General features: G+C 36.9%; 1 protein-coding gene across 1 annotated transcript in view; it reads left to right on the top strand.

Annotated features, from left to right (window-relative positions):
* LOC127643906 (VPS10 domain-containing receptor SorCS1-like) overlaps nt 1-17325 on the top strand; it is a 254439-nt gene that overhangs the window by 180390 nt on the left and 56724 nt on the right. The window contains exons 5-9 of the mRNA XM_052126846.1: nt 2041-2114; nt 4933-4997; nt 8013-8131; nt 9750-9839; nt 14817-14996. Of these exons, the coding sequence (XP_051982806.1) occupies nt 2041-2114; nt 4933-4997; nt 8013-8131; nt 9750-9839; nt 14817-14996 (528 nt within the window). The remainder of the gene's footprint in view (nt 1-2040; nt 2115-4932; nt 4998-8012; nt 8132-9749; nt 9840-14816; nt 14997-17325) is intronic.

The following is a 17325-nucleotide window of genomic DNA, read 5'->3' on the forward strand; positions in this document are numbered from 1 at the left end:
ACTCCAGAAACTCATGAAATCCATCTTTTCAAATACAAAGTATTGCTGTTAAATACAAAGAAAATCGTGGAATTATGTATAAATAAAATTACATCTTTTAGATATGGCCTATAAACACAACACCTCGAAATATAGTATAGTAAAATATAAACACATACAGTACCTTTCAGGGAGCAGAGAGGATATTTTCCAGATTAATTGCTCAAACTTTCACTCTATGTGAGTTTTTTTGGCATCTGTATATTGACAGTGTCTGAATTCCTTCCCCAGCAGATTAGTCTTGAGAAAACATGAAAAGCCCTAATGATTTGACAAGCGCTGTTTCAGCTATCCTTTACACAAAATAAGCCTCAATGACTCAAATAGCCACAAAGCAATATTTTTCATAATTTATTTCAAGCGTTTCTGTCAGGCGTGGATGCACATTATTCAGCAAGGTGTGCGTTCTGTGTCTAATAATACTGGTAAAAGAATCCGTGCTCCAGTTCCCGACAATGCTTTGCGTTATGAATAAATTATGCAGATTAGTGTGTACTGCTTAGCTTTACTTCTTGCCTATATGAGATACACTGCTGTTATTTTATTTGTTGTAACTTTCAGTTATTTGTCTATTTGTGATTATTCAGAGCTCATTTTATACTTAATATGTTGTTTTTAGTTTTCACCGTTATTGTAATTTGTATGTTAAATGATCAGTTCCATGCGCGTTGCACATGGAAGTTTTTCCCGATTGGGTGCGCTATAGAAACCATTGGACTGTGGAGAATTTCAAAATAAAGTCATCAATTTTTCTTAGTCTTATGACTTGTTAATTTACTTTGCATGTGTTCATGCTTTCACGGGGCCCCACCAGGCAAGTCGGGACCCTAGGCGGCCACCTGTTTCGACTGTGGGAAGGGCCGGCCCTGGCACTACCTCCCGTACTAATGACTTTTATCACCCAGTTCTTTTAAGTGAATGAAAAACATACTGAACTATAAGGCATTCATTTCATCATATTCCACTCCTGAACCAAGAAGCTGTTGGTGTTTTACAGTATACGTACTGAAGGCTTGTGAGAATTAAATCAATGTAAACGCAGCGTTGTTCTAGCGGGAAGACTAGCAGCTGTACATCATCACATCATTAGCTGGGTAACCCCTAGCCAATCGCATGTCAGCCATTGCTTTATAAGTCTGCTCACAATCTATCACATAGCTGTTTCAGTGTGCTAACACGGCAACCTCCACCACCCCACCACCACCAGTTGAGCCCCATCCCGCCTGGGGGTAGGCTCCTCGCCCCTGCCTCCTATATCCCGCAGAATATGACAGTTCCAAGAACAACTTCTTCGGAACCCCAGACGGGGCCAACGCCAAAGAGAGATCTTACTTTTCTGTTTTACATTCACCAAATAAATGTCATCTTAAACCTCACTCAAGCCTGCGTGTCTTCCCGATAGAAGTGTAATTATTGGATGATTGTTGATCTGTACTGTTAATATATGAACTGATCTCATCATTTGGTAACAGGCTAGTGAGGGTAGTAAATCCAGTAAGAATTTCGAAATGTTTATTAATCAAATGTACTTCAAAAATCGTTAAGAGAAACCCCCAAGTCTCGATGATATTCTGGTACCCAGATATGTTTCCTCTTTCAATGTAAATCTATGGGATTTTTTGTTTTTTGTCTACTTTATCGTTCCCCAGGCACAAATCAAAAGTCTGATTGCATAGAAAAGCAGCATCGCCTCAACAGGCCACACGTTTTGAGGTACCGTAGCACATAACAGTGCAGGACCAGTTGCGTGCCAAAGTTTTGAACTGTTTGAAGCTGAATATAAACAAGCACAATTTGAAACACGAAGAGTTTCATTTAGAGCATTATGCAACACTTGCAGAGAACGTCACTAAATAGTAACGGCACTGGGTTGTTTACAAAAAGAAAAAAATTATATTGAATGATAGCAGCATGTTGTACCCCAACAGATAGGATTTTAATTGAATCCTTTTTTGCTAATGGTCAACTTTTACTCCAACTAACACAATATGTCTTCCACAGCTGTACAGCTCGGTTGAGTTTGGCCGTCGATGGCAGCTCGTTCACGAGCGGGTGGCGCCCAATCGATTCTACTGGTAAGTGTTCTCTGTGTGAATTCTTCTGCTGTGTGTTGAACATCAATCATCTGACCTCCTGCATTCTGTGACTAATAAAAAATAAACAAAAGAACACTGATTGTTGTTGAGCTCTGATGTGATCTTCCCTGCTGTGTTCTACCCCCAACGGAACACTTTCTCAAGGTTTTCTTGCAGATGTTTAGATGCTCTTTAATGAATGTGGTCATTAGACCTTGTTACATAGTCAGAGTCAGCATCCACAACGCAGTAAATAATTTAGTCATAAAGAAAGCTTAATCAACTCCAGAAGATGTCTAGACGTTGGTGATTAAATGGACCTGTTGAGAAATATATTCTAAATGTGATTTGATTTTGTGTTTATAGCAGGTATCTATTGGACAAACTGCAATGAACTGAAAAGCATTTTATGCATAGATTAATTGTTTTTGTGACAACTTTATTTAGTCGGTGTATTTAAGTGTTATACATGTAGACCTTTGATTCTTGAGATATGGGACAAAAAGACTACAGTAGTGGGAAAAAATAAATAGCAATTGTACCAATTTGAACAAATTATTCTGATTAATTTTTTAAACATGTTCAGATTTTCATTTAGGTGTTGGTGATACTTCCTGATTCATGTTAAATGTTTATATATTGTTATATCTTGAATTTCAAAATCTAGATTTTTTGGGTTTTAGGTTTCAAACAGATTTTTAGCTCTACTAAAAAAAAAATTTAAAAAAATATTTACAGGTTTACAGCTTACAGTGTTGACAAAATAATCTTACTTCGCATGTGAGTCATGTATTAACCCTCCTATGTTATTCGGTCCGAAATAAATATTCCTCATTTAATAAAAATGGTTTTCTTTTATCTGAGCAGGACAAAACTTGGTGACTTTTCCTTCATTTACCATCTGAACATACCAAAAATAAATTTGGCTTGATTCGATAAGTCTAGGTGGTTGTAAAAAAAAAAAACTATATAATTAAAATAAAAATACACCTTTGGTATTAAAAAAAAAAAAAAAAAAAAAACTTTTGTTGAGATTTTTGTTTATTTATATAAATTATCTGTCAAATACTGATCAACAAATCAGCCACAATGAAAAAAAATGTGTGTGTGTGTGTGTGTGTGTATATATATATATATATATATATATATATATATATATATATATATATATATATATATATACACACACACAAATTTTTTTCATTGTGGCTGATTTGTTGATTCACACACATTCACACACCAATGCCAGCAGAGCTGCCATGCAAGGCGCTAGCCTGTGGGCCGGGAATCGAACCACCAACCCTTGATTAGTGGCCAACTTGCTCTACCACCTGAGCCACAGCCACCTCAAAACTTACCGTGAATACCAAAAGGAGGTGCCATTTTTTCAATACCACTGAATGTTAAATGCAGGAGTTGTTTTGTTTTTCTGCCATTAATAGCTACTAATAGGACCCATTTAAAATGAGTAAAATCAAGTAAACAACAACAACAACAATTCTATTTCAATTTGGGTGATGAAGTTGACGTATTATGGTTGTAACACAGAAAAAATAAGGACAATTACCTAAAATTATAATGCTGTGCCACTAGAGTCACCAAACATAATTGCAAAAATAATCAGTTTTCAGATTCCAGAAAACTCCCCTGTCTTGCGTTGGTTGTACAAATAGATAGTGCCACCCCAAATTGCCAACCATATTCAGTCATTTAGCACCAGTGTTTAGTTTTTGAAAACTCTGTGTTGTATAGTGGATATGCAGAAGCAAAGTCAAAGTGGGACAGAGTGAAGACATCAGAGAATGAGCTTGGAGTACTGTTATTTTTAGGCCGGTAATGATCTATCCTCACAAGTTCCCCTCTATGAACTCTCGCATATAGAGTCTTATCATCCTAAGAGAGTTGAAACATATAGCCCTTACAAATGTATAGCTATTGAGTATGTTAAATTAGACTGTACCATTTCATGAGTTACACCATCATGGTGACCTCCAGAATATGAGATGATTGAAGAAACAGAGCTTTGGATGTATAAACTGGATGTTTGTACCTGGCATCATCTCTTCATTGCTCATAATATTCTGTCATCTCTTTGTTGGCTTAGGGTAGGGGTCGGCAACCTTTTTGACATGGAGTACCATTTTTTATTTTCCTGGTCAATGGCCCTTACTGTAACTGATTCTTTTTTAAAAAAAAAATTAACAAAGGACAGGTCAAAATGATGTTTGTGTTATCTAACATAATGCCACAAATAATGACGAATAAGGTTAACTTGTATTGAATTCGTAAAATCAATTTATGTTCCACCCAGATCAAGCAAAGGGATGCTATATTTGGAATAGCTTCAATGCTTTCAATAAGTGTCATAATAAAGACTTGAGACACTCTGCTTCTACTTTTTTGCATTCTAGGCCAGAGCAGCTCTAATTGATTTCTCAACCTCAAATAAATATTTCATGCAACAATGATTATTTTCTACACTAAAAAGAGGGAGAGTGCTATGTGCACAGCCTGTGGGTGTTCTTGGGAAGCAGATGAGTTGGGCTTAGTTTTATTGATGTCAGGATATGCTCCTTGCTTCTGTCAGAGAACAGAAAGATGGAAGATGGGCTTAAGAGGACAGGGTTTTCCGAGGGTAATTTCCTTACTTAACCCAAATCACTCTGTTGGGAGACTAATCTGGATCTTCTACACACAAAAGGGTTGATGCCCTTTTTTTGGCCTGATCTATTGTTGTATGAAAGCACAAAGGTAGTTTTGTTCAAAGCTCATTTAAGAAAGCATTTTTTAATTTGTTCTTTCCTTTGGGGGTCTACAGGTCTAAGATGGGCCTTGATAAAGAGCCAGGCATGATTCACCTTGAAACAAGCATTTCAGAAAACCGTAAGTCTGACCGCCATCCCTTAATGTGCTTTGATTACAATCCAACAAGCTACAATTCAAACACAGCACAAGGCAACACTTAGAGAGTTCAAAGTTGGGGAGATCAGGAATAGCTGGAACACTTTGTGGTTTTTTGCTCATTTATTCAGAAACTTTTTAGCTAAAACCTTTTCTCAGACATATTCAATATATTATTGAATGCAAACATAATCGAGGCTGATGTTGCAATCATCCATTCTTTATAAATGTAACAGGAGTATGCGATAAATATAAATGAAAGATCTCTATAATGTGAATAATAATACATGATACAGATAGGAACAACATGGAAAATATCCATTTGGTACCCATGCAAATTAATTAAATTTGAACATCACAAAAGCAGTGTAGCTGTCATAAATAATTAACAGTAATGAAGCAACGTACAGCTAATTGAGTTTGTCTTTTGTCCATTCAACCCATATGTCTGTTGATTGACACTCAGAAGATTTAAGCTGTCTGTTCCAGTTCAACATGATCCCTCAAAAATTATGCTAGTCAGTCAAACATGTGCCTAATGTGCCAGAAGTAAGAAACATTATTGGGCAATTTTAACAGTGAGGGCAATGCCTGATGACATTTATCTACTAAATAAGAGCACAACTCAAAAGTCATTACATAATTAATTTAATACTGTAATAAAAATCACTGAATAGTTTCCACATTTAGAATAGTCAACAATTATACATGTAAGCAGCAGGCTAAGTGAAACTTGAGTTAAATCAAATGTATTAAAATATACTAATCAGTTGATAAGTCAAGAACAGTATTAAACTCATCAAGAATAGTCATCAACTATTTTATAACTAGTGTTACAATTGCTCTCAACCTCACAGCCATTGTGAAATGCTGAATGGCTAACAGTTAAAATGTTAGCATCTCTCAGTTATGTTAACGTCTAAGCAAAAACCTAGAGATTAAATTGATAAAACTTTTGCATTCAAAAGTTAGACAGCAGAAGAAAAGTACTAGACATCCAACATAACTTTTATATCCCCACATATTTGTTCAGTTGTTGTAGATGCTAACAACATTTAAAATGCTAGCATCCCTTAGTCATGTTAACTTCTAACCAACACCCTAGAGATTAAATAGATAGGTTTTAAACATTTGCATCAATATGTTAGTCAGCAGACAAAAAGTATGACATCCAAAATCACTTTTATACACCCCAATTGTTTGTCCTTGTTGTACTCGCTAACACCAGTTAAAGTGCTAGCATCTCTCAGTCATGTTAACATCTAACCAACAACCAAGATATTAAATAAATATGTTTTAAACGGTTGCATTAAAATGTTAGACAGCAAAGAAAAGTACTAGTCATACAAAATCCCTTTTATATCCCCAAATTATTATATTTATTTTTGTAGTAGATGCTAACACCGGTTAAAATGCTAGCATCTCTCAGTCATGTTAACACCTAACCAACAACCTAAGGATTAAATAAATGTTCAAAATGTTTGCATCAAAACCACAGCAGAAGAAAGTACGACATCCACAATACATTTTATACCCCAAAATATATATTTTCTTTCGCTGTTGAAAGTGTTGGTTTAAGTGTTAGCATCTGTCAATCCTTTTAAAGTCTCACTAACAATTTAGAGATTAAATAGATGTTTAAAATGTTTGCATAAAAAATTAGACAGCAGAAGAAAAATACCAGACAATCCAAAATCACTTTTAAAGCTCAAAATCAATTTTGTTGACAATGTCACAAACAGTCACACGTCTTTTTCTCAGGAATGTTCTGAGAAAGTACCATCACTCTAACTTGTTTGTGAATGAATACATTTTGTGTGTAAGTACTGGCCTCTGGTATCTGTTTCAGGTCAAGAAAAGATGGGCATCATCTCTTCATTGCTCATAATATTCTGTCATCTCTTTGTTGGCTTAGGGTAGGGGTCGGCAACCTTTTTGACATGGAGTACCATTTTTTATTTTCCTGGTCAATGGCTGTGCCTACCCATGCACATGTATGTGATTTTCCAAAGTTTGAGTCCACTTGTGAAAATGTTTTTATTTTGCAATTTTCTATTTTAATAGTTTAATTTTCATTACAAATGATATTATCAGCGTAACAGTTTGAGTGAAAAATGTTTGCAAAACCTGCATGTGAACAATCTTGCATGTGAATATTCACAGAGCATCTAGTGAAAGTGCTTTAATAAAAGAAAACCTGTCCTTTTTGTACAAAATGAGTTAACACAATTTATGTCACAAATGTGATTATTTGATACTGATCATGAAATTATGTGGAATCTTAAATATTTTGTATTATGTCATACATTTTTCAAAATCACACAGAGGGGTAATTACTATAGCACACAAGCAACAGCAAGATAAGAGCATCCTATTTTATTTATATGACGTTTTTCGCACCTGACATGCATTCCAATCTACATCTTGGTGTAATCCTTCCTCGTGATCATGCAGCATGTTTTCATCAGCTGAATGGGAGGCTAAACACTAAGTGTGACGAGACTCATTCGCGCATCACAAGCCGATCAGCTATTTAGCCCCTTTCAGTGAATCACACTTGCAAAATCCTAAAACTTTATTTTAATTTCCAAAGCGGATGTATTTACGGATGTATTTACTCATGTGATTAACAGAAAGTGAAGCGCAGCCAGCTTGCACGCGCTGCACATGTCTGTTGGGTATTCTGCAATCTCGTCACATTTAAACGTTTTGTTTAGTCTCCCATTAAGCTCATGAAAACACGCTGCGTGATCATGAGGAAGGATTACATCAAGATGTAGATAGGAATGCAGTTGCGGAATTTCATATGACTAAAATAGTCCTTTCTGTGTTGCTGGCATGCCAGTGATTACACCTCCGCATGCCAATGCTGTCACGCTTACATAGGTTGCCGAACCCTGGCTTAGGGCATGGTAGAATTCCAGTAGACCTTCAACTCTCTGTGCCATGTGTTCAGATACTATTCAGATTTTCTAGAAATACTTTTTGTTGTTTCAGAGGCTCTTTATGTCACATGCAAGCTTCAGAACTGCACAGATGCTAACAAGGGCAAACCGTTTCCTGGATTCATTGACCCCAACTCCCTAGTGGTCCAAGATGAGTATGTGTTTGTCCAGGTGAGTGATTGTCGGCAAAACCAAATAAATAAATAAACTTTGAGGCTACCAGACACCTGGAGCTATAGTATTATGTCAAACATATTAACAGTTTATCTTGCAATTTAATGTCCTTTTGCTGGTCAAAGAGTTCAGAGAGAATTCAGAAACATCAATCGTAGGACTAATGACAAGTATTTTATGCATACTGTATGTGTGCATGCAGTACATAGTCAATAATGTTGAAATTATGCAATACTTGGTATGTTCCTGTAGCTCAACTGGTAGAGCATGGTCCTTTCAACCTTAATGGAATGTTCCAGGTTCAATAAAAAAAACATTTAACAGCATTTGCGGCATAATGTTGATTACTAAAAACTGGTTTCGACTCATCCCTGGTTTACTTAAAATTTTTTAAAAAAAATATAGGTTTCAGTGAGGCACTTACAATGGAAGTGAATGGTGTCAGGTTATGTGGCCAGTTATATATTCACTTGTTCATTATTCACTTTAACTAAACCTTTAGAAACAAACCAACCATGAGCTTCGATGTTGTTTATCAATGCTATATGTTTCTGTTGAAGCCATCAGTCTGCATTATTTCATATTCATAAAAAGAAAAATGAAAATAATGTTTAATAGTGTACATATCTGGTGAAGAACTACACTATGCATGATCCAGAAGGAAAACACTCCATCAATCAGAGAATTTTGCCCAATAAAACATGCAAAACAAGCTCTGCAGCGAACCCCCCACTACCATGTCGCACTGCGAATGACAATTGAGTCGGTCTCCCTACACCTCAAACGAATTGTATGTTTGCAAATATCTGAAAATTGTGCAATTAAATCACAATAAATTGTTTCTGTATTTATAATAGACAACTTTAAATGAATATTTGTATATGTTTCCATAATTGTCAATTTGATTAAATCATCCGCAATGCTTCATGGGATTGTAGTTCTTGCCCTAATGAAAGATGTCAAGTACAAATGACTGTAACTTTGTCTTTTTGTCGAATTTCAAATAATTGTGTGCTTCAAATCAAAGTTTGTAATGTTGTGATTCACCTAGGATCTGGTTGGGTTGGGTCATGGCATAGAAGTCTGTTATGAAGGATTTTATGAAATCCATATGGACAAAAATTTATGGGAAAAATACTTCCGGAAACAAAGTGTCTGAAAAATTGGCAGGTGTTATATTGCACTTTATAAATGTATGCTTTGGATAAGAGCAGGTTTGCTAAATACTTAAACATGGTAGGGCTGTTCTGAATTATAAAATTATAAATATCACAATTCTTCAAGGATAACAATCATATAATTTCCTACAGTTTAGTTAATAAAGATGTGGTCGTCTAAATAAGTGCAAACTCTGAAACTGGGATTTTTCTGTTCTGTACATTCAGAACCACTTATGTAAAGGACCATATTCAACAAACGTTAAGCAAACCAATTGAGATTGATCCCACTGATTCAGTCTCCCTCACTGAATTGCCGCAGTCATGATCTAATGAAGATATTGTGATGCATTACAATTATATTCAAATGTAACTGAATTTTCTTTGAACAACTCGAAATGTTGCTTCTTTCTAAATTGTCCTTGTCCTATCTATTTGTGGTCCCTCCATTACCCAAGGTGTCAACCGGTGGTCGGCCAATCTACTATGTGTCATCCAGGCGTGATGTGTTTACACCCATGAAGCTTCCCAAATACACCCTTCCAAAGGTAGAGTACCTCATTCACACTTGTTCAACAGGAAGGCAAAATCTGCCACAGTGTGACAGAGTAAACAGACATCACCATTTCAGACCCAGATCATCATGTCACACGATGTTAGCCTTTGAAGCATCAAATCTTTACAAAATCTGATATATATTTTTTTTTCTTTCCCTGACATATGACAGGCTCTTACTTCAGAGTGAGTGAATTCAGGGACACAGATGCTATACGGGTCTCTCGCCTCTCAGGATGTTGGGTTATTATACAAAGCCTAATTTCGGCTGCACTCGCATGACAATTAATAATGATTTATTCAATCAAGCTCTCGGAACTCCTTAAAGGGATAGTTCACCCAGGAATGACAATTCTGTCATCATTTACTCAACCTTGTTGTTTCTAAACCTCTATGGCTTTCGGACTTCTTCTTTTTTGTTTTCACAAAAGGAAAAAAAAAAAGAAGAATGTCCCGATCCCTCAATACAATTGCAGTGAATAGTGACTTTGCTTTCAAGCATAAAAAAATCATAAAAATAATCCATGCAACTTGGGTGTCAAATTCCAAGTCCTCTGAATATAATGTGTTATAATTTTAATATAATTTGAAACAACCAGAAATTTAAGTCATTATCCAGTAAAAATCTTGATGTCCTTTGCATGTTCACATGGGAACTTGCATTGTTTTTGCCAACAAAAACAAGTTCTCACGGTGTGTTTATCAACAAAACCTTTCTTTGAAATCGGCTGTGCTCACTTGATAAATAATCATGTTGTATTTAATCAAGCTCTAGTACACACCCAGCAACCCTCACACGGTCTGGGGTAGATGAAATTCGCAAAGAGCCAGCATGTGGTTTTGCTGCGTTTGCCCAACTGACAAGCTCAATTTAAAACTAATAAGAATATTTGCTACGTCGGAGCTGTGAGCAAAACAAGGCAGGTGAGAGTGCGGTCTAATACTGATTATTAATCGGATTAAACTCAGTTGGGTGAGACCTCCACTGCTCTCCAGCTGTCCCCTGTCATCCCGGCAATGACATTCATATTCAGTCGCACTTGATTAGAGGGAGAAATCACATTAAAGTTTAAAGTCATTATATTCTGATATATGTAAATGAGAGAGGTAAAGGTGTTTTGATGTTTCAAATATTAAAGGGCACTTTATTTGGAGTTCGGCCTACTAAGAGACAGAATGTTGTTGATGTAACAGAATGGTCCATTGTGGTCAGTATTGGACCTCATTGTAAAGTTTTAACAGAGAAAGCATAGCTTATCTTATATTATTAATGGAAAATTTTACCTAAAATGAAAATTGGGTCATCATTTTTATTCACCTTCACATCATTCCAAACCTGTATGGAATAACCTTTCTTTCTTATGCAGAACAGAAAAGGCAAAATATTAATGAAGAGCCATCTTTTCAATACAATGACAGTTGATAGTGACTCATTTTAAAGCCTTAAAGGACCTGTATCATTAAAGGAAGCGCAGCGTAGTTCTAGCGGGAAGACTAGCAGCTGTACATAATCACATCATTAGCTGGGTAATTCCTAGCCAATCGCATGTAAGCCATTGCTTTATAAGTCTGCTCACAATCTATCACATTGCTATTTCAGTGTGCTAACACGCCAACCTCCACCACCCCACCACCACCAGTTGAGCCCTGTCCCACGGGGGTAGGCTCCTCGCCTCTGCGCCCTATCTCCGGCAGGACATGATGGTTCCGGTACAACTCCCTTGGACCGCCGGACGGGGCCTACGCCAAAGAGAGAGACATTACTTTCTGTTTTACATTTATCAAATAAATGGCATCTTAAACTTCACTCAAGCCTGCGTGTCTTCCCGAAGAGAATCCATGCAACTCATTTGCCAAGTCTTCTATGGCATATGATTTTGTGAGAAACATCCCCAAATTTGTGTCATTATTCATGTATTTCAGGCTAATCATTATCCTAACCTATACAAAAGAATAAGACTGTAAGTTAAATGTGCAATTTAACCCTTTAAGCTCAGATTGGCCCAGGCCCACAGAGAAAAAATGTATAAAATCGAATATTAATGACGAGAGTCTTGACCAACACAAAATAGTGTTGTAAATAAACTGTACTTTATAATGCATGTAGGCATTATGACCAAAACTGAACAAGTGCTTTGAATTTTACAGACAAATCAGAAGTGTTTCATTTATTAATGATATTACACTATACATATTATTGTAATTAGTAAAAACATCAAACTGATCAAATAGCCATGTGTCATATGTCATTGGAAAGCTCTTAAAGAGTACAAAACAACCAGTCTATTGTTTGATTTACTCACAGACATAATATAGCATGTAATACCTAAGTATATGTTTTTGACATAGATGTTACATGTAAACAGGTGCTTCTTATATGCTGCATTTTTGCAAATAACTTCATCAATATAAAACGGAATACGGAATATAAAATACTGTTAATTAGAGGAGGCAATTATCTTCAAAATGAGCACACATAATCAGATGCATAGATCCTTAGATAATGCACATGGAGCACAATGTGCACAAAGCACATACTGTGCTATCTGGCTAGATCAAGATACAAGTTAGCTAGATCAGAGACACTAAAGAACATTTCTGTAAAACAGCAATGATAACATAAACTGCACAAAATGCAATACACAGTAAGCTATACAACATACAGTACACTTAAACATACAACACAGAACAGCATTTTGTTGGCAGCATTTTTCTCAGTGTGTACTTGACTTTCAAGAGTTTACAATAAAATGCAGAGCAGTCCAGTCCAAAATTAAGATGTATGAAAAGAATTGCCTTCATGACTGTTACACTGATTGGAGATTTATCCGCTATCCATGCTGCATTAATTAATGAGAACACACGCTCCAAAGTTGCAGATGTCCCAGGCAGGCATAAAACAAACTCCACGACATTGGCTAAGACTCCGAAGTTGATGGTCTTGTTCTCCAGCTCACATCTGCGACGAGTGACAATGATTTTTGCAAAAGCCCACTCATCAAAGAGTGTGGTTTCTTCAATCAAACTGAGAGCAGGGATTCTGGAGTAGTTCTGAAGTGTTCGAAGCTGCTCTGAATGTCTTTCCACTCTGGGATGTCTGTCGTCTGTGTTCTCCAATTAGTGACTCAAATTTTGGAGGTAATCCGCCAATGCTGAATTAAAGTTTCTCAATGCACAAATGAAATCATCTGCTCGAATGTCACAAGCTTCAACCAGGGCATCCAACTGCTTTTTAATGTCAGAGGGTGTGAAAGTTTCTTCCAGCCTGGCCTACAAGTCTTTTCTCAGGTCATGAATGTTCAAATCCACTTCTGTGGCCAATATGTGGTCTTGCTCTACCATCTCCAGTGCACGTTAAAAGTGTCTGTTTGCAAAGCCAATCCATAGTTTAGGATTACGCCGTATGCATGCAGTCCATTGAAAATGTGTAGTATTCTTTCAAGAGCTGGACCGAGAGAGAGGAAGCAGTGCAGCTGCACAAAAGCAAGTACAGCTTCAGATTTGGTGCAGGCAGAAGAACATTTCGGATGATACACTTTTGTGATCAATCACAGTGCAGTCAGCCGACCAAAAACTATGGCCATGCACTACAGAATTATAAGCAAAAAGACCTTCACTTGCGTGCACCTTGACAGATTCGCACCTTTCTTCTCCAAAAATTGCTAACACTTGGTATGGTATACTTAATTATAGCAGCATCTACATGCTTTTTTGTATGAAAATACTGCACAATGTCAGTGCGGCCTCCATGAGCGATGGAAAGGCGAGCTCCGTGAATCTCACCCTCACTTTACTAGGCTCTGTCTGTGACTCCTTTTTTAGAAATTAAAACTCTATTGAAGATCATCATTAAATGTAGTTGCAGGCTTCCTTGACATTTTTCCAGGTGCAATTTCATTTGTGTGCGCTCTTTCAAACTGACTCATCAATCAGTTCATTAACTGGACTTCAGTTGATATGGGATTGTGATTGGATGGTTTAATCCAATTATATACTTCAAATAACATGGTGTGATTTTATTAGTTTACAAGCTGTATCCTGAGAAAACTGCATAGGTGACATTTTTGGAGAGGGGAAATACGGGACAAAACACAATTTTTTCAGGGACTTCAGACAAAGTGCTGAAATACTGGACTTTCCCTGGAAAAACGAGACATCTGTCATATATCAGGATCATCCAAAACAGCCTAGTCCTTCAAGAGCAAGGATTGTTCAAAACTTGTCAGTTTGCCAAGAGATGCTTCAGCAAATAATCCAGCACTTTGAGAACAACATTCCCCAAAGACAAATTGGAAGGAATGTGGGCATTTTACCCTCTGCAGTGCACAATATAGGTAAAGATTCAAAGAATCTGGTCAAATCTCGATGCGTAAAGGGCAAGACGAAAACCACTTCTGAATGCGTGTGATCTCTGATCCCTCAGACAAATACATCATGTAAGAAAGTAGTTCCATGCACAAATGCGTTTTTTATTCAGTTTTCCCTAATTTTTAAGACTTGTTCATTGAACTGTTGCGATTACCTACGGCACTCGGTCTGCAGCCGAATCACAGCAATGCTGATATAGGGCCATATCGCACTCTTGCTCGTGTGATATTGCTTAATTAACATACTGTCCCAACTTTTTCGGAATTGGGGTTGTAGTAAAAGTTTACTTTGACTAAATACCTTACCCTAACCTGCAATCATGATGGTTCAAACTTGTCTTGGCAAGTACCAATAATACTTGCAATTAACTGTGTAACTCCAGACGTTTCAAAAACTATGTTCTTCAATAAAAACAAAGTTGTTGAGAGGATTAATAAAAAAAACAAAATCTTCATGTGGTTCACCAAGGTTGCACGCTGCAGACGAGGTCTGCATTGTGATACATGTGGGAGACAATTTCTGGGTTGCAGTCTGGAGTAACCTAATGGGGAGTCTGATATATGCTGATATATGATATTCTGATATCTTATTCTTTGTCTCAGGATCTCCATGTGATCAGTACAGATGAGAACCGCATCGTGGCGGCAGTTCAAGAGTGGAACCAGAATGACACCTATAACCTGTATGTGTCCGAGGCTGGAGGCATTTACTACACACTGGCTTTGGAGAACGTCATGAGCAGTATGGGTCCAGAGGGAAATGTCATGATAGATCTATATGAGGTACCTCTCTAAACCTGAACAATGTGCTTTAGTCTCCCCACCAGATAAAGATTGCATGAGTCTGTGCCGTTTATTGATTCACTGTTTCATGATCAATTTTCTCTGGATATTAAAAATGTGTGCAAATTGAATACTGTAATTAATGCTAAATGAGTTGTGCTTCTAATTTAATTTATAACAATGCTAATTGGTGTAAGTCTTCATTACATCATTATTAGCTGAGTATCTGAATAAAGAGCAGTTGGGACCTTGAAATCAAGCAGTATGTTCTCTGTAAAATTAAACTCCATTACCATAGATTAAATTCACGAGCACCATCTTAATTTGATAAAGAATTAAAATAAATTGTGCCATAATTAATTAAAGCATTGTGATCCTTTTGTTGACAGAGTGTAGTCAATATCCAGTACATCAGTTGCCATAGTAATGACTAAAATTGTGCTTCTGCTAGTGTCCATTCATGACATCTGGCCGCTTTGCCAAGCTCATGAGGTGCATCAGGCAACAGTTTACACATTCATGCATATGCATACCTGAAACCACTCACTTGTTTGCTCATTCACCATTTAAAACAAAGTGAATGCTACATGCTAGCATAAATTAATGATTTCATACACAGCTGTATATACCAGAGTTGGAGCCCTGATCTTGTGGTATTAGTCTCAAGATGTCTTGAGACCATATAAAGGCAGTCTTGATCTTGATCTGGGGTTTGTTACTCAGTGTCTTGGTCTGGATCTGGGTCTCGGCTTATGGTCTTAGTGAAGACCGCAGTGTATTACCAGTGCATCAAATGTGATCATTATTTCAACCAATAGCTGGCGTGGCTTCTTAATCATTACTGAGAATTTGCAAGTACATCTGCCTCTGTGTTATTATGCATGCTTGACTAGCACTGTCTCGCTCATCATATGGATGTAAGTGCAGGACCTTACTGTTTATAATGAGATAATTCACAAGAGTGCAGCAGCAGATCTCAATCTATTAGTGCAGGTTGAGCGTTCACATGGGGTAACCTACTTTTGGTCGCTATAATGTGGTTTTGTTCTCTGTGGGGCACATGGCGAGTTGAGCGTGGATGCCGCGGTGGGAGGCGTAGTCATTACGCAAGCACGAGGACTTAAATGCGCTTTGGGAATTGCATTCCAAATTGTGTGAAAAAGGGGAAACTTGCTGCAAATTCTGCATTGATAATTTTCACATGCAAATAAGCTTTGCAGATAATTGCAAATTGTCCATTGTTGTCAAATCTTTGCTGGAGGTTTACCACTATCAACAAATATCTCGCGGCAAACGTTTGCAGCCAATCAAAAGCTCATTTGCTTGTGAAAATAACGAGCAGCAAATTTGCTGCAAATATTTTTGTATGCTATGTATTGTTATGATTAATGAAATATTGTCTGTTAGCTTAGCGACATACTAACGTCAAACTCCACTGGAATCAAGATTGCTGTTTGTGTGCCGTGTTAAATTTATGCTTCTGTTAAATACAAATTTGTATTAAATACAAATATATACCTATTTAGTTTGATACTGAAAATGTTTAATTAAAATATTTCGAATTTAATTAAAAAATACTAATTTAACAAATATTTTTTGTATGCAACGTATTGTAATTCTTAATGAAGTATCACTCTGTTAGCTTAGCAACATGCTAATGTCAAACTCCATTGGAATCAATTGTGATTGCGTGATGTTTTTTTCCAAACCACTTGAGCGCTCAGGAAAGTTTTCATTGGTCATCTCAATCATGCAGTCACCTGTAATTAGTTCAGACACCAGAAAGATTGTTAATGGATCTGATGCTGATGTTAATGGATCCTGCCGGTAGTTTTCAATAAGGGCATGGATTTTCCAATGTGGATTGGGAAAAGAAATCATGCATTGGGTCTCTTACTACTTTTTGCGTGAAGAGTGCTGTTTGTGTGCCATGTTATTTTTGTGCTTCTGTTAAATACAATGCTAACGTTTAACGCTAACGTCAAAATACATTGGAACAATCATAAATTGTCTCTCTTCTTTCTTTCACGTTAGGATTGCCATTTGTCTTCCACACAGACTTGCTGCCTATGTAGAGCGTTCCAAGTCACTCACTTGTGAGGTATCATGATAGTTAGGATACTTCCTTAGAAGGCAGTTGCCTACAGTATGAAGGCATTAGGCAGCATGGCAGCTTCTTTATGCTAAAAGATACCATGCAATTTGGTAGCACAATTAGATTTGATAGGACTATGGAATGTTTTAAGTTTGCAGGGTTTTGTAATAGCGCAAATCAGTATGATAGTGCTGACAGCGCACAATAGCGCCACCAAAGTGAAGCCAATGATTA

This window comes from Xyrauchen texanus, chromosome 5, assembly GCF_025860055.1.
Source record: "Xyrauchen texanus isolate HMW12.3.18 chromosome 5, RBS_HiC_50CHRs, whole genome shotgun sequence".
Taxonomy (NCBI): domain Eukaryota; kingdom Metazoa; phylum Chordata; class Actinopteri; order Cypriniformes; family Catostomidae; genus Xyrauchen; species Xyrauchen texanus.